We start from the raw sequence: 25,146 nt of genomic DNA, 5'->3' as shown, positions 1-25,146 counted from the left end.
GGCTCCTGGAAGCCCTCAGTCCAGGAATGGCACTGACCGACTCGGCTGCTGAGAGGGTTTTTTTTTTTCATGATGCTGAGGATGAGGGATACAGAAGGGCCCTGAAGCTCACTTTGGCTGTGCTGGACGCTGGGTCCAGATGGCTTAAGTAACAAATAGCTTAAAAAGAGAGAAGAGCAAGGCTCTAAGAACCAACTGGGAGTGGTTCAGGACTCAGGGTCGGGTCCACCCTGGTGCTGACCTGGTTTGTGAAGGGCCTAGAACATCCCTCAAAAAGTCCAGATGACACTGTGTATAAGGAACAGGTTTTGGATGATGCTTATCATTGTTGAGTCCATGTGAAGAGTAATGCTTAGCTCACCCCAAAAGACAACTGCACCCCCTTCTGTTGACATATATGCCAGATAATGGGATCCCAGGATTCCCTCAAGGCCTCATCGGGCTGACCCCGCCCCCTTTCCACCTGGGCCCGCCCCTGGTGGCGGAGACTTCCGGATTTCCCTGCCGGCCAGAGCTCCACCCCTCTGGCCTTATTCCCAGACTCTGCAGTCCGGGGCTGGTAGAACCCGAGCTCAGAGCTCGGAGAGGCTGGCGGAGCAGGAGCAGCGCGGCTGCGGAGTCCTCGTGCCTTGAGGACAGATGTGCGCAGGCACAGGGAGTGCTCCAACCTGAGCTGGGGTGAAGCTTCTGGAGAGGACAAGACGGCGACAGCGAGATGCAGCCGGAGGAGCCCTGCCCCCGGAGCGCGCCCCGCGGTCCCGACGTCCCGGAGAGAGGCCAGCGCTCGCGGGACCCCGAACTGCGCCTGTCGGGCCAGTTACTGCCCGAGCTCTACAGCTTCGTGGCGCGCGTCCTCTTCTACCTGGCACCGGTCTACCTGGCGGGCTACCTGGGGCTCAGCGTCACCTGGCTGCTGCTTGGCGCCCTGCTCTGGATGTGGTGGCGCCGGAACCGCCGCGGGAAGCTGGGGCGCCTGGAGGCCGCCTTCGAATTCCTGGAGCACGAGCGCGAGTTCATCAGCCGCGAGCTACGGGGCCAGCATTTGCCAGCCTGGGTGAGCCGGGCCGGGGGAAGGGCTGTGGGCTTCCGAGGGCGAACTGGGGCGTACTCCCGGGTCTTCACGTAAGGGCCCGGCTTCAGAGAAGAGTCGGGGGCGGGACACACCTAGGATTAAAACTGGGCGTCCAGGACTCCGCAAAGTTGCTCGCGTAGGAAACAGGGCGCTTCTTCCACCCGCCTGTTGATTTAAGAGCCAGCGAAGGGCGTGACACGTATATGGACACATACAGCAGTGACAGGAGCACAGGACTCTGGTCGCCTTCAGCCAAGGGTTAGCAGGAATGCCCCGCAGGGCTAGCCGGGATACTGCGTGGACCACTGTCCTCTCTTTTCTTATGCCATGGGCATGAACAGGCCGTGTGCACACTCGCAGTCCAGGGATAAACCCGCTTCCTGGAGCGGCTGGCCTGGCTATGGTTTCTCAAATGCGTCTGGTCCTGAGAACCCCACCTGGTTCACTTAAAAACAAATTCTCTTCCCCCAGTTTAACTCCTTGGGTGGGGCACAAGAACGCTGGGCAGTCCTTAATATTGGATGTTTCACAAACATTGACCAAAGGAGTCTATTTCAGAGGGTTAGTGTGTGACAGACCTGCCCCCTTTGGAGCTGGAGGCTTCTACTTCCCTGAGTATCCTGTACCTCAGACTCCCAGGGGAGATATGCAGAGGCCCCCCAGACTCTTCATTTCCACTAGCTTGCTTGTTTTGCTTGTGGCCTGAACTCTAAAACGCAGCAGAATCTTGGAGCATCACATCTGGCTGTGATTGAGAAGCAAATGTTAACATGGCCTGTTAATCTCATTTGGAAATTATGTCTTGCCCGAGGGTAGTTTGTTAAGGCCATTGCAGCAAAGTGCCACAGATGTGGTGGCTCGGACAACAGAAACTTAGTGTTTTGTAGTCGTAGGTGATGAGTACATGTATTTGACTTGAGGGGGCCAAACGCTTGCAGATAAGGGTACACACTGTGGAACTTTAGTGGGTATATTCCTTGAGTAGAAACCATGGGAACAGGTCTGATCCAGCTGGCCGTGGAACACAGAGGAGGTGGTTGGTTTCTCTTAGGGATGCCAGATTCAGGTGGGAGATGGATGCATGACTGGTAATTGTTATGGAGGTCCTGGGGAAATCAGAAGCAGGAACTTGCTGAGATTCTAATCACGGGGTCAGAGGTTTACAGTGGACACCTTATTGATTTTCACATCAGGTTGTCCGTAACCACAGTCATCTCAAGAGGGTTTTACCTCAGCCTAGGTTTTCCAGACTCTTAGCTGCTGTGGTTGGCTGACTCTGTGGACCAGATCCTAGGTAAGCTTTGGGATTAAGGTGATGATGCTAGACCAGGCTCTGTTGACCTAGAGAGGCTTGTGAACACAGCCTAGAGGAATGGACTGGTCACTCTGAGGAGTAGTGTGTGCTTGGCCTGTCTAACATGGTCAGGGTTGATGGCCAGGGCTGAGAGGAAGCAAGCATTGAAGAAACCTGCAGATTCTGAAGGCTTGAAGCCCTTGTAAGGTGCTGGTGCAAGATTTTGAAAGACACCACAGAAAGGGGGAAGGAATGAGAGGATAGAGAACTCACCGGAGAAAGATATCTGAGCCTGGCAGTAGTGGGCACAGGAGGAGATGAGGAGCAGCTGGAGAGGGATTGTAACTGCCTATGGCCTCTAGAGTGAGGGCAGAGCCTAGGGGTCTTCTAGGGTACTTCCTGGTGTAGAGAGCTGGGTGACAGCATGCCTGGGCTTCCTGATAAACAAATCTAAAGAGGTTACTTTCCCATGACCACCTGGGAAGGATACACAGCTTGATGCAAATGTGGCCTTGTGACCAGCCTCGTGCGGGACGAGGTAGGAAAGCTGGGGCCCTTGTGGTTGAGTGTTCTGCGCACTTCCTCTGTTTCTACCTCAGAGGAGGAGCGCAGCATAGTACTGACAGACCCAAACAAACAGTGAGGGAGCCCTGGCTGCGGTGTGGAGGTTAGCATGCAAAGGAGAGAGCCCTTGCCATGATGGGCTTAACCCCTGAAACTCTGCTTCCATGTGCTGGCTGCAATGCGTTGAATATTTGAAAACTCTAAGTTCAGAGTGAGACATGCCTGTAAAAGTCTGAGCATTCTAGAACTAGAAGCAAGAGGATCAAGAGTTCAAGGCTAGCTTTAACTACACAACAAATTTGAGGCCATACTAGACACATGAGACCCTATCTCAACAAAACAAAACAACCAAACTAAAGCACTTGTTCAGAGCCAGTCACCAATGGGTGTTCAGTAAAAGTTGTTGCTTTTTGATCCTCAGTTTTCTAAGCCTCCTGAGGACCTTTTCCCAATATTAAACTAATGAACAAATATCCTAGTAGCACATGTATCTTTCTGGAGCTGGTTGACCACAGAGAGTAGAGCAGATGGGAGAGGTGTACAGAGAATCTTTGGGAAACCTCATTCTGCCTGGCTCTTGCTGGGCTTGTTCTGTGGTTTCTGGGATGCTGACTTCAGTACTGTAGTGAGTATTCACCTACTGGCCTTCAGAGCTGGGCCTTCTTGCTCTGACCTCAAGATGGTCCATGAGATCAGCATCTGTTGCTTCCCTGCCCCAGCCACCTCCTTAACATAGGTGTGGGCCTTTACTGGTCTGCCTGTTTCCAGGGCATCCACTGAGCCATTCGTTGATGATAATAATACCTTATTTATCAGGTGTTTACTTTGGCTCTGCCTTGGTAAAGAGTGAACACTGGTGGCTGCTTTCCTTGGCTCCTGGTTTGATGGCGTGTGTGTGAGGGATGAGAGCCGGTTGGTAGGCAAATATCCCGAGGCAGGGTAGAGGGTGGAAAGAACGGTGGGAAACATTGGCAGTCTATCTGCCTGTGGTTCTGAGTCTAGCCTAGCTGGTTACTGCCTGCTGATAGCAATCAACTGGCAACCTTGTTGGGGACAGTTAACCCTTGGGAAACTTCGGGAGGGTGGTGCTGATGGGAAGAGGGAGAAGGTGTAGAGCCAGAGCCGAGCATCTCTGGGCATTCACCAGGGTTTGGAACCTCTGTGAAAGTAATGAACTTGGGGAAGATCATCTGGAGAATCCTTCTAGCCACGAACCAACCCCAGGTCAGCTTTTCTTTGCTTGCACACCCCACCCCCTGCCCAAAACCTATTCCCTAACCCTTCTTACCCTTCACATGGCTGGAATGCCAACATAAGAGCCAGGGAGGTGATCCACCCGCTTAAAATTATAGCTATGTATAGACAGCAGCAGCATCCCTGGTAGCTATTCTGACAGACACTGAGGTCCTGAGTGCTGCCTTTTCTGGATCTGACCATCAGCCATTCTTATTGGGAGAGGACACAGCAGCCCTTCTATAAGCCACCACTCCTGTTCTGTTCTCACTGATGGTTCTGTTAATTAGAGCAAGTTAATGCAGTGAGCCTGGGCACTCTGAAATGAGTTCACAAAGCTTGATGCTGGAGTCAGTGCCAGTTGATGGCCACGTGGGACCAGGGAGAACTTCATATCTTGAGGTGCTCACAGCTCCAAGAGTCATACAAGTCAGTTTAGAGCTGGGTCTAACCTCAGGAAAGAAGAGGAGGCAAGGCTAAGTCATGTCCTCTGTGTTTCGGTCCCATGTCTTGGTGATGTTTCATAGACTTGTAGTGTCCTAGGTCAGGATTGGGCAATAACTATGACTGAGTGTAGGTGTCCTTTTCCTCCAAGCCCAGCAAAGGGATTTTAGGCATCCGGGTGTTCATCCTTTGCTCAGTCACCAAACATTTATAGAAGGCTTGCAGTGTGTGAGGCACAGTTCTACAGGATGAGCCAGAGACATGAGTGTCTCATGGTCTCTGCCTCCAAGGAACCATGGAGCAGAGTGGGCATGAAGGCCCATGAGAACAGTCTTTCCAAGACATGTCAAAGGACCAAGATGTTGCACAGTTTCTGGGTGGGATCTAAAGCAGGCAGCAGCCCAGGAAACCTTCCTAGGAGCAGAGGTTCTATAGCATGAAGTTGAGGACTCTGGTAAGGATGGGAGACTTGACCCAAAACTTTCCACAGGTTTGGAAATGATTCAGATTCTAGAATAATATCTCACAAAATTCAAATTCACCCAAGATTGCCTGTGGCTTCATTTAGAGGTTCTGATTCATGCTTAGACAGGAGTGTCTGAGGCAGCCTCTCCTGCAAGCAAAGACCTGAGTGACCAGGAGGTCACATGGTAGATGCAGATTAGTGCTGTGGGTGGGAACAACCCCTGCCATCTTGTGTTGCAGGCCCCTCCCCACTGGACAGAAAGGAATGGAAACCAATTGCTAGCTTCCTCTTGTTGAGCACTTCAGAAGCGAGCAGAAGGTGGCACTTCTGTGGGGATGTCCCTGGTGATTTAGGGAGGTATGAGCTTCCTTGTGAAGAATTGTGAGGGTCAAAACGTGAGAGTCACAATCTAAATGTATTATTGGTTGGCGAACAGAGACTGGGGACCCTAGCCTGCCTTTCTGTGATAGTTTTAATACTTCGACAAATACTTTAGTGAAACAGTTTCTAGAGGAAGGATTGGTAGATTTGGCTCACTAACTCAGTGATTTCTGACCAAAGTTGGCCAGATCCACAAAATTCAGGCTAAAGGTTAGGGAGTCCATTTTGTGAGCGTGAGCATGACATAGACTATGCACGTGGAGAGGAACGGGTGGGACAATACACACCTTTCAACGCATGCCTCCAGTGATCTGCTCCCTCTAGCCTGGTCCCATTTCCTCATGTTCCGTCATCTCCCAGCCATGTTGTTGAGCTATGACTCTACCAGAGACTAATCGGTTCATGAAGCCAGAGCCCTGATGATCCAGTCACTTCCTCAAAGCCTCGCCTCTGAACACAGCCACACTGGAGACTAAGCCTTTGCAGGGACCCTCCATGTCTGAACCCTCTCTGGCATCTTCCTTCTTCCAGCTGAGCCCCAGGGGTTCCTAATCTCTGGGAACATAGAGTTTCAACACAGAGCTGCTCACAGGTACTAGAAGCAAGACTTTTTTTTTCTTACTCCTCCTTGATAAATAAATACCAATGCAGGGTTAAAGCTATGTCTGGCTGTCCTGTCCTGCACCCCAGTGTGACTTGTTATAGGGACAAAGCAACATTGTTTGACACACCCTATGTTCCTACTCACTATAAGAGATTTAACTCTAGTCTCTCAGGGACCCAGGTCTCACACACTCTGCAGCAAGACAGGGCTATGCCTACCCTATACCTATGTGTCATGTGTCCTTGAAACCAAGGAACATCTCTGGATTGTTTCAAAAGTCCATAATCTGCACCCGTCCCTTTGCACCTGTTTATTTTTAATTAAAAAAATTCCCCTTCAAAATTTTAATTTTTTTCTAAATGTCAAGGTTAGAATACATTGTGGCCTTTTCATATATGTATATCATTATGCTTATTTCTCATCATCTCTCTCCCCTCTGCTGCTCCTCCCCCCAACCCCCGTGGTGCCCTGCTCCCCTCTCATTGGTTCCCTTACCTCCTCTGGCTCCACTTTCTTTACATCGTGTGACTCTATTGCCCTTTCTTTCCCCCTCCTCGACCAACTCCCTTAATACCCCCCCCACAACCCCCTTTCTGGTTTCATGACTGTATATGCAAATACATATGTGTACATATGTCCTGTGTGTAATTTTAAATCTAGATCACACAGGTGAAGGAAGCTATGGTATTTGTCTGATTCCGACTTGTTTCACTTAACGCAGTGCTTACCACTATTTTCCTGCAAAGGCCTTGATTTTATCTTTCTTTATGGCTGTGTATATACATTTGGACCAATTTTTCCTCTATTTGTTCTTCTTGCTAATTTCATTTCCCAGCTGTTGTGAACAGTGCAACAATAAACAGATATACAAAGGGTTTCTGTGGTCTGCCAACTTGTGGTGTAGGCCAAAGAGAGGTACAGGTGCTTGCTTCACATCACTAGGAATCAGCACACACACACACACACACACACACACACACACACACACACACACACTGGTTTATATCATAGCTGTACAAGTTTATACCCCGACAGCAGCGAATAAGGCTTCCTCTTTCCCCACATCCTCCATTGCCAGCATTTGTCACTTGTTTTCTTGACGACAGTCATCTGAGTAGCAAGCAGAAAGTGACATCTTGATTGAAGTAGCTTTAATTTGCCTTTCCCAATGGGTAAGGACATTGGACATCTTTTAAAGTATTCCCTCACCATTTGTTATTGTTTGTGTATTTTTAAATATATGATTATAAACTAGTTCAAAACCCGCATTTCTTATCTATGAATGTAAGTATATTCCCCTTGTATGGAAGGTGGAAGGTACAAAAAAAAAAGTACAAAAGAAGGTACTTAAAAAACACACAGGTCCTCCACGCATGGTTCTACTTGGAGTACGTTTCTGTGCAAGGACCATACGTGAAAGTTAAAAGCTAACTCAGAACCTTTCCTTACTTTTTAATATTCACTTAGAAGAAGATTCACTTGTATTTTATGGGCATGAGTGTTTGCTTGCATGTATGTATGCACACGCATGGTATGCATGCTTGATGATGCCCTTGGAGACCATAGAACGTGTGAGATCCCCTGGAACTACAGTTACAGTACTTGTGAGCCACCATGTGGGTTCTCTGTGAGCGCAGCCAGTGAACTGCAAAGCCACGTCTCCAGCATCATTATTGTTTGTATAGTCTTAGCCTGTTACAAACATTCTCTAAGAATACCAGTAACAGCTATGCTTTCTATGATATGAATATACTGTCAGTTACTTGGCTGTTTCTTTACTACTGACAGTGTATTTTCATATTTCCCCTGGTATGGCCAGCTAAGGTTCCTAGATCTGCCTGGAGTTTCTCCCTCTGATCTATCAGGGTGAGTCCTACATCTTACCCCAGGGCGGCTCCCTGGGCTCAGGCTCTCTCAGAGCACTTCCTTCCTGAGCTGATTTGTACCTTCCACGGTGGGTCTGACTTTCCTCCAGCCTGAATGCTCTCCCAGGCAAGGTGGCTGCTTCGTTTCTGTCCTCTCTGTTCCTGGCTCGGGGCTCAGCCTGCAGCAGCTCTCAGTTAAAAACCTGCCTGGCTGGAGAGATGGCTCAGCAGTTAGAGCACCGGCTGCTCTTCCACAGTACCCGGATTCAATTCCCAGCACCCATGTATCAGCTCACAGCCGTCTGTAACTCCACTTTCAGGGACTCCAATTCTCTCTCAGCTTCCAAAGGCACCAGACACACACAGAATGCAGAGACGTACTTTCATGTAAAACACTCACACATAAAATTTAAAAATCTGGAAACACAATAGTAAATAAAAACTAAAACCCTTTTGAGCTAATGATACTGTAACTGCTGTATAGATCTTAGTAATTTTTCTCAGTTCCCCAGTGTAGACTCCTCCTGTCAAAGCTTGTGATCATTTTAAATACATGTTTTTATTTGTTCTTTTGAGAATTTCATACATATGAATACTGTATTTTCTCATAGCTCCTCCCCCCCCACTTTAACTCCTCCCAGACCAACTGTCCCCAACATGTACCCCTCCCAACTTGATGGCTTCTTTTTTTTAATTTGAAGACTTTATGTATCATTGTACTGTACTTTGCACGTTTCCATCCCTTTTCTTCCTTCCTCAACTCCTCCCACATCTCCCTCCACCTTACACCTCTTCTTGAATTCATAACTTTTTTGTCTATATTTATTTTGTTATATATACATATTCTAGGAGTCTAGTTAATATTGCCCTTATTTGCATGTGTTTCAGGCTAACCCCTTAGGATTGGGATATCAGTCTTAAAAAAAGGAATAAAACAAAACTGGCTCTCTCTTCCTTGGCAGCCATTGACTGCCTCTAGCACTCCGTCTAAAGTTGAGGCCTTGTGAGCTTTTCCTGCACCTGTGTTTGCTTGTCAATTGGTATAGTCTTTGTGGGTCTCATGCAGGCAGTCATATTGCTGAGAGGCTTGGGAACATCTCTGTCCTGTTCAGAAGAAACTGTCATGAAGCAGTCCTTGCTCCTCTGTTCTTTCTGGCCCGCCTTTTACAGTGTTCCCTGAACCTTGGGTGTGAGGTTGTGTTACAGATGTCCCATGATCATTCCATAGGCACCCCATGGGCACCTCTCCTCTACATTACTGGCTGTGGGTCTCACTTGTAGTCTCTGTCTGGTGCGAAAGAATGTTCTTTGAGATGTGAGTGGCATGGAATCCAGTTAGTGCCACCTGTATGTGCCTGGTTGTAAGACCATCCACTGGTAGAGCATGACATTACCCCTGAAGAGAACTAACTGCCTACTCCAGCAGGTTTCAACTACCTCAGCTAGGGGTGGGATTTGTGACCACTTCCCTGGCCACACTGTAGCTTTGACTGGCTTGATCTTGCACAGGTCTTGTTCAGGCAACCACAGGGCTCTACATTCATGAGAACAATGGTTCTGTCAGGTCCTAAAGATCCTGTTTTGCAGCATTTATCTCCAATTGCTGACTCCTATGATCTTTTTGTCCCTTCTTCTGTGATGTTCTCTCACCTTGGGGACATGGATGACCCACTTAAGGTTAGCGTTTCTCTCATTCTCGGCACTTGGACCAGTTGTGAGTCTCTGCATTAGCTGCTCTCCACTGCAAGAAGTTTCTCTGATGAGGGTTGAGAGTCTTGCTGATCTACGGGTAGAAAGGTAAATATGTAGAAGATGGTTTGACACTAAGTCCACTTAAAGCTTACGAACATTTAAAGATTCTTTTGTCCAGGTCATTGTCCACTCACCAGCCTCAGTGGCTATTATTTTGGGGTCTTTATTAATCTGATGAGCAAGAAAATAGTTATTTTAACCTCTAGGTATTGTCACACCTGTCTAGATCATTGACTTTTCTGGCAGCTTACACTATCACTGAGGTCTCCTGGAATACCTGGCTCTGGGGCTAGGGGGGACGGCTCAGTGGCTAGTGCTTCCTATGCAAGCATGAGATCCTGAACTCAGACCCACAGCACCCACATAAAAACTGAGTGTGGTCACATGTATGTCTGTTACCCCAGTGCTGGGGGATGGAGCAGGTAGACCATGCCTGCTCACTGGGTAGCCAGCCTAGTCAAATGGTGAGCCTTATGTTGAGTGAGAGGCTTTGCTTTAGAAAATAAGGTGGGGACTGGAGCGACCCCAGTTTGGTGATCAGTATCCACATGGCAGCTCAAACCATCTGCAACTCTAGTTTCAGGGGACTCAATGCCTCGTGTCTGACCTCCATTGGTGCCCGAATACACACTTTGTACATGTATGCTTTCAGGCACACATGCACGTGCACATAAATTAAATGCTAAAAAATAAAAAGGTTTAAAAAGGTGGAGAAGGCACCCAGTATTGATCTCTGGTCCCCACACACATGCACTTACACCCACATGGACACATGCACGCATGCACACATGCACACACATAACATGCACATCACACCTGAGAAAACCTACTGTGTGGAGTCTTTATCCTTAGCAGGCTTCTGGGCATCAATCAGGTCATTGATGGCCACTATTGGAGTTCCAGCTGATCTTTCTGCTCAGTTCCAGCTGGTTTAGACCAGTTTGCTAGCTGGGTGTGTTATTAAGAGCCTGTGGATTACAGGATAGCGCCAGGTTGGCAGAGCAATTATTTTCCTGTGAGCACGTTTAGCAGGGTAATTTAAAGCAGAAAGGGGTCAATTTAAAAGTAGTTGTCAGCCAGGTGTGTCACACGCCTGTAATCTCCAGACTCAAGAGGCTGAGAAGGGAGGACCACAAGTTTGAGTCCAGCCCGGATTATTTAATGACATCTGTCTCAAAATGAAAAGTAAAAATGGGAGTTTTCATGACTAAATATTTGTCTCCTGATAACAAAAAGGGGAAAGGCAGGGGCTGTGCTTCCTCAGGAGAAAAGTGAGGGAAATGGAGGGACTGCTCTCCTAGAAAAGCCTCTGGATCAGCTCCTGTTGTGTGCTCTCCGGTCCCAATCAGGGCAGCATGAGGACCAGTGACTAGCCTTTGCAAGCTGTTTCTGCATAGTTCCAAAACGAGTGGGTCTTGTCTCATCTGACCATGAGATAGGGGTAGCAACATCTGTTTGAGCCAGCAAGTATTGGCTTGCGCTTGTTTGTGTGTGTGTGTGTGAATGTGTATACACTACGTTGAATGAATGCATTTTGGAACAAGTAAAACCCATGAGGCAGGTGTGTGTGTGTGTTTGTGTGCCGCGTGCGTAACACAAACCTATTTATACTGTTTCATAGGAGGAGTTATCAACCCTTTGAGAGGGAGGAAGCGGAATCCACCTAGAGACAGGAAGACCCTTTAAGTGATGCCTCAGCCAGCATCCTGCCTCCTCCTGAGAGGGTCCAGTGGCCCAAAACTCCATAGTGACTCAGACACTCAAACCAGACCCTTCAAGATGGGACTTTATAGTCACTCTGGGCTCTATTTCTTCACTGCTTTGGAATCACTGTCCCCAAAGCCTGTATTAAATAGGTTTCAGACATCTCCACCTAAAGATGGATGCAGTGTCTAAGGTGAACTCTGCTTTGTGATTTGACTTGAACCTGAGCTTGCTCAGGTTTCCCTCCTCAAACGGTCATTCATTACCTCTAGTCAAAATGTCATTGGTAAAATTATCAGCCTATGGTCAGGTATTTCTTCCAAGCTTGACGACATGAATTTGATTCCCAGGACTCATATGTTGGAGAGAACTGACTCCCCCAAGTTGTCCTTTGACTTTCTGGCTTCCACATGTACCCCAGGAATGATCCTGGTAGTTGGGCCATGTGCCAGGCCTGGTTTTAAAGACATAGTCTTGCCTGTGGTATATACTTAGAAGTAGACTCACTTCCTGTATCCCTGGATCATGTGTATGAGTGGAGCAGAAATTGCCTGAGGCTGAAGACCAGGCCAGAGCCCACTCCTCTAAGTCCTTGGCTACACTTTCTGTTGCAGAGGCAGGTCTGGTCGGGCAAGCAAAATCACAGTATTAATATCCAGAGTTTGCCTTCCAGCTCTTTCCAGAAGGGCCCTTGTAAAGGAAAAGCTAAGGCCCAGAGGGCAGGCACTTAGTGACAGCAGTGCCACCCAGGAGAGCTGACATCCAAACAGTGACTTTGGAGCCATGGACAGAGGCAGCAGAGGAACTGCCTCCTCCTGGATCTGAGAAGACTCCCCCAACACCCCCAATCAGGAGAGCATGACCTCCTTGTTTCCTGCCCACCACCAAGATCAGAACCATGGCTGGGGCATGCTTGGTAAAGCTGTGGTGGCCAGCTTTCTGGAATCAGAACCCCTGGGGGGCTAAGATAAAGGCCCCAGGTTAAGGAACATCCCAGGAAGTTTGATTTTCCTGGTTTGAATTTCTATAAACGTCTAAGAACCACTTCCAGAATGATCCCAGAGACTCCTCTTTCTGGAGCACTGGAATGGAAGCCCTGTGGCTGAGGGCCTCTGTCCCATGTTGAGCCATCATCTATCTTTCTTTGCTGCCTTCTCTGCTCCTCAGAAACTTGGGAATTTTTACATGACTATAACAGAAAGACAATACATGTTATCATTTCTCTATGGTTTCATAGGCACATACACTGTCATACAGTCAGGTAAGAATGAAAACTAAAACCTCCATGAGACTGTCTCTTCAGACTACCCTGGTGTTTCAGCAAGCTCAGGGGAGATCCCAGTCAAACTCTTGCTGTGAAAAGGCCCCGGGTGAGGGATGTTTTCCTGTTAGGTTCTGCTGCCTCTAAACATATCAAGTGTATGCTCAATGGCTCTTAAGCTTGGACTGTGGCTCCCTGCTTTCTGTTTCCATGGTGACTCAAGCACTCAGGCTGGTAGTGTTCCACATCCTGGCTAGCCCGTCTCCATCAGCTCTGTAGGCATCTTGCCATCAGCTGCCGAGGAGAGCCAACCTTACAGTGGTGGATCACAGCTGGGTTCAGAAATCTCCATCTCAGGAACCTTGATCTTCCCCACATTCCAGGTCAGTCCTGCTGACCCAGGCTTAGAGTTTGGTCCTATCTTTAGTCTAATGAGTCCTGGCAGGAGAGAGATGAGTCTGTCTTCTGGTGAAGGAATTCTAGGAAAAGCCAGAGAGCCATCAGCTGCAAGTACCATGCTAAGCATGTACAACACGCTCGTGTGCACGCACACACACACGTACATGCACACACAGTCAACTTACATGTAAAATAAAATTAACAAATCTAAAAATTAAGAAAGAAAGCATACCCTGAAAGGGTGGAGGGGGAGAAGGACAATGTATTCAACAAATGGTTCAGGGAAGCTAGATAGCCACCCAGAGAAGAATGAACTTAGACCTGCATCTCACAAGATGCTCAAAAATCAACCAAAGACACAGCAGACTTTTTAAAAACTCCAAATTCTGAACCTGCTAGAGGGAAACAATGGAATACAGCTGATTAAGTTGTAGGTCTAGACAAGAACTTTTTGAATGAAACTCCCAGCAGCACAAGAATCAACAAATGTAACCACACGAAGTTAAAATGTTTCTGCCCAGCAAGAAAAAGTATCAGCAGGGGAAACAACCCATGGAGTGAAATCTGTGCCAGCTAGACCCCAGACAGGATTGATACCTATCATATGTAACGAACTGTAAAAGTTCATCAGAAACACAAAACTGCCGGGTAATACTCAGGCTAATGAAATGAGCAGAGCATTCTCGAGAAAAGAAACACAAAGGAACAGTGAATATGTTTAACATCCTTAATCATCAGGGAAATGCAAATCAACACCATTTTGAGATTCCATCTTACCCGAGTCAGAATGGCTATGATCACAAAAACAAACAGCAAATGCTGGCCAGCATGTAGGATATAGGCCCAATTAACTACTGCTGGCAGGAGTGTGCACTTGGGTAATCACTAGGGAAATCGGTGGGGAGCTTCCTCCAAAAAAGACTAGAACAACCATCTGACCCAGCTAGACCGCTCCTCAGTGGATAACTAAAGGATCTGTGTGCTACCGTAGGCATACTTACACATCTCAGTTATTGCTGCATTATTCACAGTAGCAAAGGAATGGACCCAGCCTAGACGTCTAGCCTATGACAGATGGGTAGATAACAAAACAGTGGCATACATACGCAATGGGATTTTACTCAGCTCTTAAGAAAAATTGAATGATTAAAATTTCAGGAAAATAGGTAGGACTGAAAGGTATTAAGTGATCAAGTCTCAGAAAGACAAAGATCACATGTTCTTTCATGAGTGGAGCCTAACACTTGTATTTGTTTATGCAAATGAAGGATGTGAGAATGGCTGTAGACTATGGAACTAGACGGGAGACAATGAAAGGTGAACAAGGGGTTAAGAAAGGGAGAGGCATAAAAACTACAAGTGACAGGAGGGTGGAAAGGAGGAGCTCGGGTGAGAGAGCACAGGGGAGGAGGGGGCACGTGGGAAGGAGGGACAGAGAAGAAATGGAGAAAAACAAGGACAATTTTAAAATACCATAATGAAACCTAATTGATTTTTAAAGACTCTAAACTATCTTCCTATTTTAATTTCTTATTTTTTGTGCTATCTGTCTATGTATCTATCTGTCTGTCTGTCTGTCTGTCTGTCTGTGTCTGTCTCTCTCTCTCTCTCTCTCTCTCTCTCTCTCTCTCTCTCTCTGTGTGTGTGTGTGTGTGTGTGTAAAAGTGTGGAAGCAGAAGATAACTTGGGAGAGTTGGTTCTCTCCTTCTACCATGAGTTTTAGAGATTGAATTCAGATCACTGGGCCTTAGGGGCGGCTGTATTTTCCCACTGCCATCACCAGCTGGTCTCAAACTTAATTTTTTCATAAGCTAATAAAAGGGAAACTTAAGAAAAGTAAACTGTTGAGGGCAGGAGAGAGCGTTCCACAGCTAAGAGAAGTTACCGTTTATGTAGAGGCCCAGAGCTCAGCTCCCAGTAGCCCTGTTGGGTGCCCACAACATGGGCCTGTAACCACAGCTCTCTTCTGGCCTCCTCAGACTCTGCACTCATGTACACAAATTCCATATGCACGCGCACATCCATGATTCAAAATCCTGTTTAAAAAATGTTCAAAATAGTATAGAAAAAAATACAACCAAGCAGCTTGGCAACGAGGGAAGACTTAATAGCAGCTGTCATATTAGACAACATGGAGTTTAACACAAGGCTGAAGGCCATAAAGGGTGATGCAGGCTCGCACAGGGTGCTAATTAGATGTCGTCATGGGCAAGTGGCTTTCACAATACAAACCTGAAATCAAAGTTGCCAACTGCCATGGGGAAGTGGATGGGCTTGGAAATCCTAGTCTGTCCCTCTCTGAGAACAGCTGATCAAGCAAAAAATAAACACAAGACAGAACGTATTAGCAAGACATAATTAACAAGTCACTCTTGGAGCAGTCACAGAAGTTAATCCTGTACCGGCCCACAGCAGAGTTATCAATAGGTTCCATCTTGGTTCATACCATAAAGAAATACTAATAAACAGTAGTAGGGAGCTATAGAAATCTTAAAATCTATGTAGTTATTTCTTATTAGGATTATTCATTTTATTTTGTGTGTGTTTTGTCAACATGTATATATGTACACCATGTGTGTGCTTGGTGCCCAGGGATGTCACACACACACACACACACACACACACACACACACACACACACACACGGTGAGGAAGGGCTCTGATCCTCTGGCTATTACTGTCTGTCCCTGCTCCCTCTTCTGTAAACAAGCCGTGAGCCTTAGGTGCACGGGTTGTTTTGTAGATGTATCTGTTGGGACTGGACTCCACAGCTCTGCATTTTGACTGCTTGTACTTTCCTGTAATCGTCTCCATTTGTGGTAAAGAGAAGTTTCCTTGATGAAGGGTAAGGACTACACTTTTCTGTGGGTATAAGGGTAAATATTTAGAATGTAGTTAGGAGCCGGGTGGTGGTGGCACACGCCTTTAATCCCAGCACTTGGGAGGCAGAGGCAGGCGGATTTCTGAGTTCGAGGCCAGCCTAGTCGACAGAGTGAGTTCCAGGACAGCCAGGGCTATACAGAGAAACCCTGTCTCGGGGGGGGGGGGGGGAAGAATGTAGTTAGGGATTATGCTGGTTTAGTAAAGTAGCAGTTACAGGCTCTCCTCCAAGGTCCAGGACTTCACAGTCCTGGGTAGTTGGTAGGTTTCCAGTGTCACGCATAGTTCCCTCTTGTTGAGTGAGAGCTGGCTCTGTTTAAAACACATCATCACCTAAGCTGACAATGTTCACAGGATAACTACGAAAGGTTCTGATGATCACAGTAGACAATAGAAGGTGTCAGATATCCTAAATGCTCTTTTGTAATGAAAGCACACAGGAGACTGGGAGAGCTCTCCCTACTCTGATGAGTGCTGACCGGAGAACCTTTCCTTGAAGGCCTTAACCCAGGCAGAGATGCTAGATTTTTTTCCACTGCTGTTTATCAAACGCAGGCTCTGGCTGATAAGGTAAAGTACAGAAACTATGCAAGGGCAGCAAGCAAGAAAGATAAAGACTGTTACTGGAGATGGGAATGAGAGAGAGCTCGAATCTGTATCTCTGCCTTTGAGGGTAGAAGTGGGAGGCTCTGGAATTGAAAGGCAGTCTTAGCTATGTAGCAATTTTGAAACTTCATGAAGCCCTGCCTAAAAGAAATACATGACTAAAACCCAATAAACAACCAAGAAAAACCAAGGAACAATTAGAACTATTCATTTTCGGCAAAGTTTCTCAGACAATAAAATACTGACTTCTTTTAAAAAAAACAAAACAAAACTGCAAAACCCAGTTTTAAAAACTGCAAAAAAAGTTATCTGACCAGTCTTCCTATGGGAGAACAAATACATTCTGCAGTGGGTTGATTCGGAATCCCCCCCAAAGCCCTGTGGCAAAGGCTTGGTCTCCACTGGGGTGCAGTTGGAAGGTGACAGAGCCCATAAGGGGTGGAGCTTAGTACGGTGGGTGTTCTCTGATGAGATACTGGGACTCAGGAGCTGAAGTGAACCTTTCTTTTCTTAAAATCTGATTGTCTCAGGTGTTTTATCACAGCAATGCAACACTGCTGACTAACAAGCTGCCATTATCTAAATAAGTTTGGAAAACAAAAAGTGAGAAAGGATCTCTCTGCCCCAGGTCATTTTGAAAAAACAGTCACTGAAAGTGTGAAGAGCCAAACAAACCAGTGGGGTTGAAGCTTGACTGGAGACACACTCCAGGTCACACAGAAAGGGTGTATGTGCCCGGCTTTGTTGTTTGGTGGCTAAGCCTGCCTTAGGAGAAATGGGACAGAGACACAAAGTTACATCCTTATCTTACTCTATTAAAAAAAAATCCAGGGAGAGTAAGTTCTAAATATACAAGCCACAGACAAACACTTAAGATAGCCTTGAGAATTTGCCATGGGGAAAGGTTTCTTCAGAAAGATGAAGATAGGCTAGTTCTCATGGGAAGAACGCTGACAACCTTTCCACACCAGACCCTGCTTATGTCACGCTTCAGTCTCCGGCTCACTGGGCACCGAGAATTGGCTCCTGTGTGCCTGCTCACCAGGCTGAAGATAGGTGCTGAGATCCCTGCTGAGGGAGGTCCCCCAGGAGTGTGCACCGAACTGGATGTCTTGTATTCTTAGACAGATTTGCTGTCCAGGGGCTTCAAACCACCTATGAGTGGCCTTTTGGTAAAGAGCAGGTTTGGTGAGCTGAGAGAGAGAGACCATGGCAACTTCAGGAATGCGAGTCTGATCGGCTTCTTGCTCCCACACTCTCGGGTGTGGGTCACCATAACACAAAGCGTGGGCTGTTCCTTGATATCTCAGAGCCAGCCCTGACTGAGCTCCAGAATCACTGCAGGAGCTTGTTAAAAATAAGTCAGAGGGCCCCACCCCAGTGCACTCTGATTCAGCAGGTGCCGGGCGGTTTAGGAATCTACACTTGACTAGCTCCCATGGGTGGCCATCGTTAGACCTGCCAAGCTGGGTCAGCCTCCAGGGTCCAGACACAGAACAACTCAGCTCCCAAGGATGTAGAACCACCTCGGTAGGGAATGTGGAAGGGTTCACATCCATTGTGTGTCAGAGCAGGAATTACGGCAGGCTTAGGATGGAGAGTGAATGGTCCAGAAAAAAAAAAAAAAAGAGCAATTGTGCCAGTAAGGGCTGGGCTGAAGCTGATCCCTCCTGGTCCCTTCATCCTGTCTCTGTCTTGCCCTGTGCTCAGGTGGTCTGTTCTCTGCATACCGCTTCCTTCGTGGCCTTGAGCACTCTTGAGAGCAAGAGCCTTGCCTTCATGGCTGCATGTATCCATCCGTGTTCCTTCATCCCCCTAGTGTTTATTAGAACATCTATGAGACGGAAGGTTGCAGCAGGGAGCCACGCGTTTCCAGGCTGGTAGGGAAAGGGCCTGAGACCAATAGGCTGCCATAAAGTTTATTTAGAGTTCTACAGCGGAGAACCATCAGACACCCAAGAGGGACATCTGTTCTCTACTTGGGGAACCCAAAAGTGAAGTGTGGGATAAATAGTGACAAACAGCAATCCCCAAAACCAGGGAGGGCTGAGTGAGGGTGACTGTTTGACACCCCAGAAACCAACATGTGCAGGAAGACCTTGGTGGGTGGCTGGACTAAGAGGCCCAGATGATACCATAGGGTTGAGGCAAGCCATTATGGAGGTGACCGTGCTTCCTGGGACCCCACCAGGAGCAGGGAGAGTGGTTGGGAGCTAGAAGAAGTTAGGAGGCTATGTGACAAGGCCTCTGGGTCCTCTTTGCTGGAGCCAGTGTGTGTGTGTGTCTTGGGCGGGACTCTTCAGAGTAAAGAGAGGATGATAAGTACTTATGACAGCCACACACCACCCCCTAGTGGCTACTGAAAATGGCACCCTGTTGAAGATGGCTGTCAAGGAGTGGTGACATTTCCTGATAGAATTCTGATTTTCTTTTTCTTTAGTTAAGTTTTGCATTTGCTGGGGTGCTGTTGTTGATGACATAGAATATATCGCTTACCTCCTTGAAATGAATGAATAAAATTTGTGAAGTGCAAACTTGCTTATTAACCCCAGGGAGTTGGGGGTGTCTAGTCCAGTGCATGAGCAAAGGGGTAGTCTCCAGCCTCAACGTAGCTGCACTGGAGACCAGGGGAAAGGGGAACTGCGGGGAGTCTTCCTCAGGCCTGGAAGGCACTTCTGTGAAGTCAAAGCAGAGCTAAGAGAGCAAGGTGGCTCTGAGTTGGCAGGACTGGGTGTGCGGTAGATGCTGAGGACACCCTTGTGACCTCTGCAGAGGCAGGAGTCCAGACACAGGCGAGGGGCGGGGACTCGCCGAGCCACCTACCTTCCAAGCAGCAGGACCCAGCTTGCCAGACCTCTTGCTAGGGGCATGTGGCTCTTGCCTAAATCCCTCTTGGTTTTTCTCTTTTCTAGATACATTTCCCAGATGTGGAGCGTGTGGAGTGGGCCAACAAGGTAAGGCCATGGGGGGCAGGGCTGTGGGCGGGCAGGGCAGCTGGGTTCATTGCAGGTCTGGGCATCCCCACGGCAGCCTATTTGCTACTCACCATCCGAGTACCCGAGCACTACTGATGGGATCACTGTGCAGACCCAAACCTTAGACCATACTTCTTCCATGAGGGATGGACAGAGAGGCCTCTCCACTGCCCAGCTTGAGTGACAGGTGTCCCCAATTTGTTCATTCACAGAAGAGTCCCTCCCCCCCCCTTAAATCAGTTTTTAATTAATATTTGGACTGAGGAGAAAACTGATCATGGGGTTCTCAATAGAGGAGTTAGAGTGAAGACTGAAGGAGAGCTGAAAGGATTTGCGGCACCATGAGGAGAGCAACAATACCAACCAACCACAGCTCCCAGGGTCTAAACCACCAGCCTGGGAGCACTTAGGGAGGGATCCAGCGCTTCAGTTGAATATGTAAGAGTGGAGGGCCCTGCTGGGCATAGGTGGAAGAAGAGAACCTTGACCGCATGAATGCCCCAGGGGGTGGGAATTTTGAGAGTGGGGAGGTGGGAGTGAGGGGGGGTAGATAGAGGTTACATCCACAGAGAAGAAGGAGGAGGGGTGAGGGGATAGGGGGTTCCTGGGTGGGTGGGGGATGGGGTAAGGGGACAACATAGGAAATGTAAATAAAACATCCAATAAAAAAAATAGAGAAAATGTATAGAGAAAAGTACAACCTTGCTTCCCTCCTCAGGAGCTCATTAAGTAAAGGACCATGCTAATTAGACACAGCATCTGGATTCCATGTGGCTCCTAGCCCAGCTACAAAACTACTGCTGTGCAGCCTTGGACAATTTGCCCAACATCTCTGAGCCAGTTTCTTTATCTGTGAAATGAGAGTGATTATGATCCCTGCCCAGGCCTAGGGTGTGTATGGGTCACTGGAGGAAGATCATGGTCACCTAAGGGAACTCCCCCTCATGCTGGCTAACTGCTCCATGTCCTGCCTTCTGACCCACGTACATCAGGAATCCTGACTTTCCAGATGAGAAGCCTGAGTCCCACGGCCCAGGCATGATCTGTGGGGGCTTCCCTACAGCCTGTACCTGTAGGCACCTGACTCTCAGACTCTCCTGAGCTCTGGGAGGAGAACAGCACTCACTTAGGTCAGGTACTGGCTAGCTTTCCTTACGATTGTTAAGCTAAGGTTGGTATCCTCATATTCCTGGAAGTGTCCTTGTCAAGTGCATCAGGAACTGCCCCTAGCCTCCAGGAAGAGTTTAGAGGAAATGTCTCACTACTTTAGGAGTGACCTGGGTTCTGTGGTGAATAGCTGGGCACCAGGCTTCTAGGACACACTCTGCAGAGCCCTTCCTGTGCATACCAGCTAGGTCCTGGTCACTGCAGAGCCTGTGTCAACACTGAGTGATAGGTGGCCCTGGAGGCACCTGTGCATGTGACCCACATATGAGGGTGTATGCCAGAAGCCCCGGAGAACACAGCAAGATGGCGGAGGAGAGGCCTCTGAGGAAGTGGGTGGATGAGCCCCTGGTCCCATACCTTCAGGCTCTGCTGTGACCATAGGAAGGAGCACAGTGGGGGAGGGGCACCTTTATATTGAAGCCCAAAGCCCCCATTCCTACTGTCACTTGCCCCTGTGACCCAACATCTTCACTTCACACCTGTTACAATAGAAAATGGCCATTACTGGTTAAAAAAAAAAGGAAACAGAAATAGTCTATAGGTCAGTTAAAAACATTGTGCCTTGACAGTGCAGGATGCCTGGCCATCCCATAATGCCCATGATAGGGGAGAACAGACTCGTACAGGTTGTCTGACCTCCACGTGAGTGCTATGGTGCAAGCAAACACACACACACACACACACACACACACACACGATGTTAGAAATAAAAACATTGTGGCAATGTCATTTTGGAAAAATTTTATCATTGTATGGGCATGTCTGCACAATATCATTTTTTTTTGTCAACAATAAACCAAAATACCATGGTGGTCCCATTGACTATAGTGGAGCTGAGCATGTCCTGCCTAGCATTTCCACTATGTCTTTTTCTAGGCTTGATTGTGTTTACTAACACTTCCTGCTGTGTAGACCTATGACTACAGGTCATAGCTGACCTGTACTATTCATTCACCTCAGTAACTTGGTGGGCAGGTTCATAGTCTAGGAGCCATAGGCTGTACCACCTAGCTGGGTGTGTAGTAGGCTAGACCATCTGGGTTTATATAGGTACTCTTGATATTTGCATAAGGACTAGAGCAAGGGTACATGTGGCCCTGGTATCAGAAGGAACTTGGTCCCTAACATGGCTCTAGACTAGCCCTGAGACTCATCCTAGTGTAGCACTGGGCCAAAGGCTGCCTTTGCTGGCTTCTAGAAATTAGACCCACAGGAAACAATTCATCAGTCTCTTCTGTCACTGTTTTTTTTTGTTAAACACTCAGCATCTGTTACTCTGTATATCAGCCGCAATGCAGAGTGAGGATGTGGTTTAGCTCAAATCTAAATAGCTTTGTATTAGAGAATTAAATGGAAGCATGTTTCCATGGTACCCTGAAAAATGCACCTCAACCTCTGCATGGCAGTGAGACCTGCCGATGACCTTGGGTGTTTGCAGAATGGATTGATGGCTTCGTGGGAGGCAAGTGGGTGGGCAACGTGAGGGCTGTGGACTCCACCCGTGGGGCCAGGCTGCAGAGGATCTGCCGTCTGCAGCACAGGCCTGACCTCCGAGGCCTTCTGTCCCTACCTGCAGATCATCACACAGATCTGGCCCTACCTAAGCATGATCATGGAGAACAAGGTCCGGGAGAAACTGGAGCCCAAGATCCGGGAGAAGAGCATCCACCTCAGGACCTTCACCTTCACCAGGCTCTACTTCGGGCAGAAGGTTGGTACCGCCTCAGTGAGGTCAGCCTGGACTTGCAGGGTAATCTTTTCTCTGTCCCCTCTCCTTAGTGCTCCCCAGCCCAGGTCAGTCACTTGATTACGAGGATCTCTCAGGGCGCCAGAATGCCACAGTCCCTGCCTGTGTTTCCTTGCTTGTCAGCCTCAGTGCACAGTCGTCCCCTCCTGTCCTACCAACTTCCTAGGTTCCATGGAAACCAGGGCCAGAGAGCAGAAAGAAGCTGAGGGAAATAGCTCCTCTCTAGAAATTGTGGAAGTATGCATGCAGGGAGCAGCTGGATACAAGGATGGACAGGTTGTAACTGCTAACTCAGTGCCCACTATGATCACCTCTCTGTCTAGTGGTTTATGACAGGCCCACAAAGAAGTTCAGGGTTTTTGGAGATCATGCTAATTCTGTGGAGACAGCAGACACCCTGAAAGAAGTGATGACTCAGTTGCTTTTGTAGAACTCAGCAGGCAGAGCCACTAGGACTGCAGACGGGTGAGACTGGAGAAGAGCCTGCACCACCAGGCCAGTCCTTTGGCACTGAAACTGAGGAAGTTGACCAGATGTTCTAGCCCTGCCCTTCTAGACTGGCCAGACTCCCCATCCTGCCATGTGAAGGCCTTCTGTTCCAGGCCTTGCCTGTCTCCTCTCTGTTTCTCACCCTCCCATTTCCCCTCCTTCCACTGACTGACTGAAGTTTTCCCAGGATGCCCCTGTGCACTTGTCCTACCCTGTCTTTCATATCTGCCAGTATCTCTAGCATTCCATGTGCTTGAGTTAGCTTGGGTCAGTGACCTACGTTCTCTAAGCTCCAGTTGCCTACCATATAAAAGGAAAGGACCCACTTCTAAGGGCTTCTGTGGGGCATGACCAACAGGCTTGGCCTCAAGCGGCCTCTGAGGCTGTGTGGGCAATGTCCCACATGTGGAAGCCATGATTTAGCCTAGTGCCCTTGTCCAAATGTGAGCTTTGACCAGGACTATCCTGCCTGGCATAGAGTGTGTGCTCCGAGTGTGTCCCTGAAGGTGAGGTATTGGGGTAGCTGAATATCATGGGTGCCCAGCAATTCTCTGCTCCCAGCAGGCACTGAGAAACGGTGACTGAGCATAGCACCCCCTCCCCCAGCCCACACCTCCAGTGAGGCCCAGCAGAGCCAGGCTGTGCATGCCCTTTGGAGCTTTTACCATTCTGGGGAGTCTGAAAGAAAAATAATATAAAATTAAAAATTGCTTAGGATGTGGAAGGTCTTGGTTTCAATTTCAGATGCTACAAAAAGTCTAAAACTGAAAATACCAAATGAATATTAAATAAGTGTGAGAAAACTAATCACAGATGTAGAGTAAATATTTTGTTCATAATGAACTCCTGGACATATCCCTCTAATGCATTTCTCTATATTTATGCTCATGTGCTGAGAACCTATTCAGAGGTTAATACATTTTTAGATTGTATATATGTGTATGTGCCTGAGTGAGTTTACGGACACCATATGTGTGCCAGAGGACCCCCAGAAAGGGGTTGGGGGGAAGGAAAGGGCGGCCTCCTGTGTAAGGTTCTAGGTATTGAACCCTGGTCTCCAAGAGCAGCAAGCGCTCTTAACCACAGCACCATCTCTCCAGCCCCAATAATATATTTTAAAAGGACACTTTGGGGATGACTAGAAATGTAATGGAATCCTTCCTTGTGTGACTGATTGGATCTTTCCTCCAATAATTTATCAAATTTTCTAAACATTTAAATTTTTAATGGATTATTCAACGAGCTTCACAACTTGACACCTAAACTGTACGGATGTTAATCTCTCGCTGTGTCTGATTTCAATATATCCATATCTTTACATTCCTTTTTCTCTGCAGAGCTAAGTAGATCAGTGAACTTTCCCCTCAGCGCCTTGCTAGACATATTACTAATTCAGGTACAAATGAAATTTAGTTTTTACTGATTAGTCTTAACCAGGGTACCTGAGAGAACAATGGGCAGAGGGGGAGATGGAAACAGAAGGGATTGGACCCCCCCAGGAAGTCTGTAAGCATAACAGAGTATCATTATCAGTGTCAGGGGTTGGTGCTTGCCCATGGGATGGGTCTCAAGTTGAGCTGGCTATTGGTTGGGCATTCCTTCAGTCTCTGCTCCATCTTTGTCCCTGCATATCTTTTTGACAGGACAAATTTGGTGTCCAATGTTTTGTGGGTGGAGTTGAGTCCTTATCCCTCCACTGGGGGTCCTGCCTGGCTATAGGGTGTGGCTTCAGGTTCCATGTCCCCACAGTTTGGCATCTTGGCTAAGGTCACCCACGTTGACTCCTTGGAGCCTCCCAATCCCAGGTCTCAGAGACTGCCTTGAGACTGCCCACCCTCCCGCCCCCAAAAGTTGCAGATTTCCATTCATTCTCCTAGCCTTCTGGGTCACTCTCCTGTCTCTTCCCACACCTGATTCTGCTCCACATTTCTCTTCCCCTCCCCTCTCCCATCCAAATCCCTCCCTCCCTCTGCCTCCCATGACTATTTTGTTCCCCAATCGAAGTGAAATTCAAGCATCCTCACTTGGGCCTTCCTTGTTTAACTACTTTGGGTCTGTGGGGTGTATCATGGGTGTTCTGTACTTTATGGCTAATATCCAGTTATCTTTATTTGACTCCTCCTGTTCCACTGTTGTCTGGGGCTGGGCTGTGGGTATATGAGGCCAACCTAGGACTTCACTGTCCCTTGGCTTCCTATCCAGGCCAAGGCCTCATAGGTAGATACTGGCAAATAGCTGTGGCA

The 25,146-nt window shown here is 47.9% G+C and overlaps 1 protein-coding gene across 1 annotated transcript in view; it reads left to right on the top strand.

The window, feature by feature from the left end:
- The first annotated feature begins 715 nt into the window (after nucleotides 1-715).
- Nucleotides 716-25,146, top strand: part of Esyt3 (extended synaptotagmin 3) — a 46,671-nt gene continuing 22,240 nt past the window's right edge. Inside the window, exons 1-3 of the mRNA XM_028788063.1 lie at nucleotides 716-1,054; nucleotides 19,438-19,479; nucleotides 22,244-22,378. Coding sequence (XP_028643896.1) covers nucleotides 716-1,054; nucleotides 19,438-19,479; nucleotides 22,244-22,378 — 516 coding nt within the window. The remainder of the gene's footprint in view (nucleotides 1,055-19,437; nucleotides 19,480-22,243; nucleotides 22,379-25,146) is intronic.

Source organism: Grammomys surdaster, unplaced genomic scaffold, assembly GCF_004785775.1.
Source record: "Grammomys surdaster isolate TR1022 unplaced genomic scaffold, NIH_TR_1.0 125698, whole genome shotgun sequence".
NCBI classification, from domain to species: domain Eukaryota; kingdom Metazoa; phylum Chordata; class Mammalia; order Rodentia; family Muridae; genus Grammomys; species Grammomys surdaster.
Note: the sequence above shows the minus strand (reverse complement) of the source record. Positions and strands in the feature narration are given on the sequence as shown.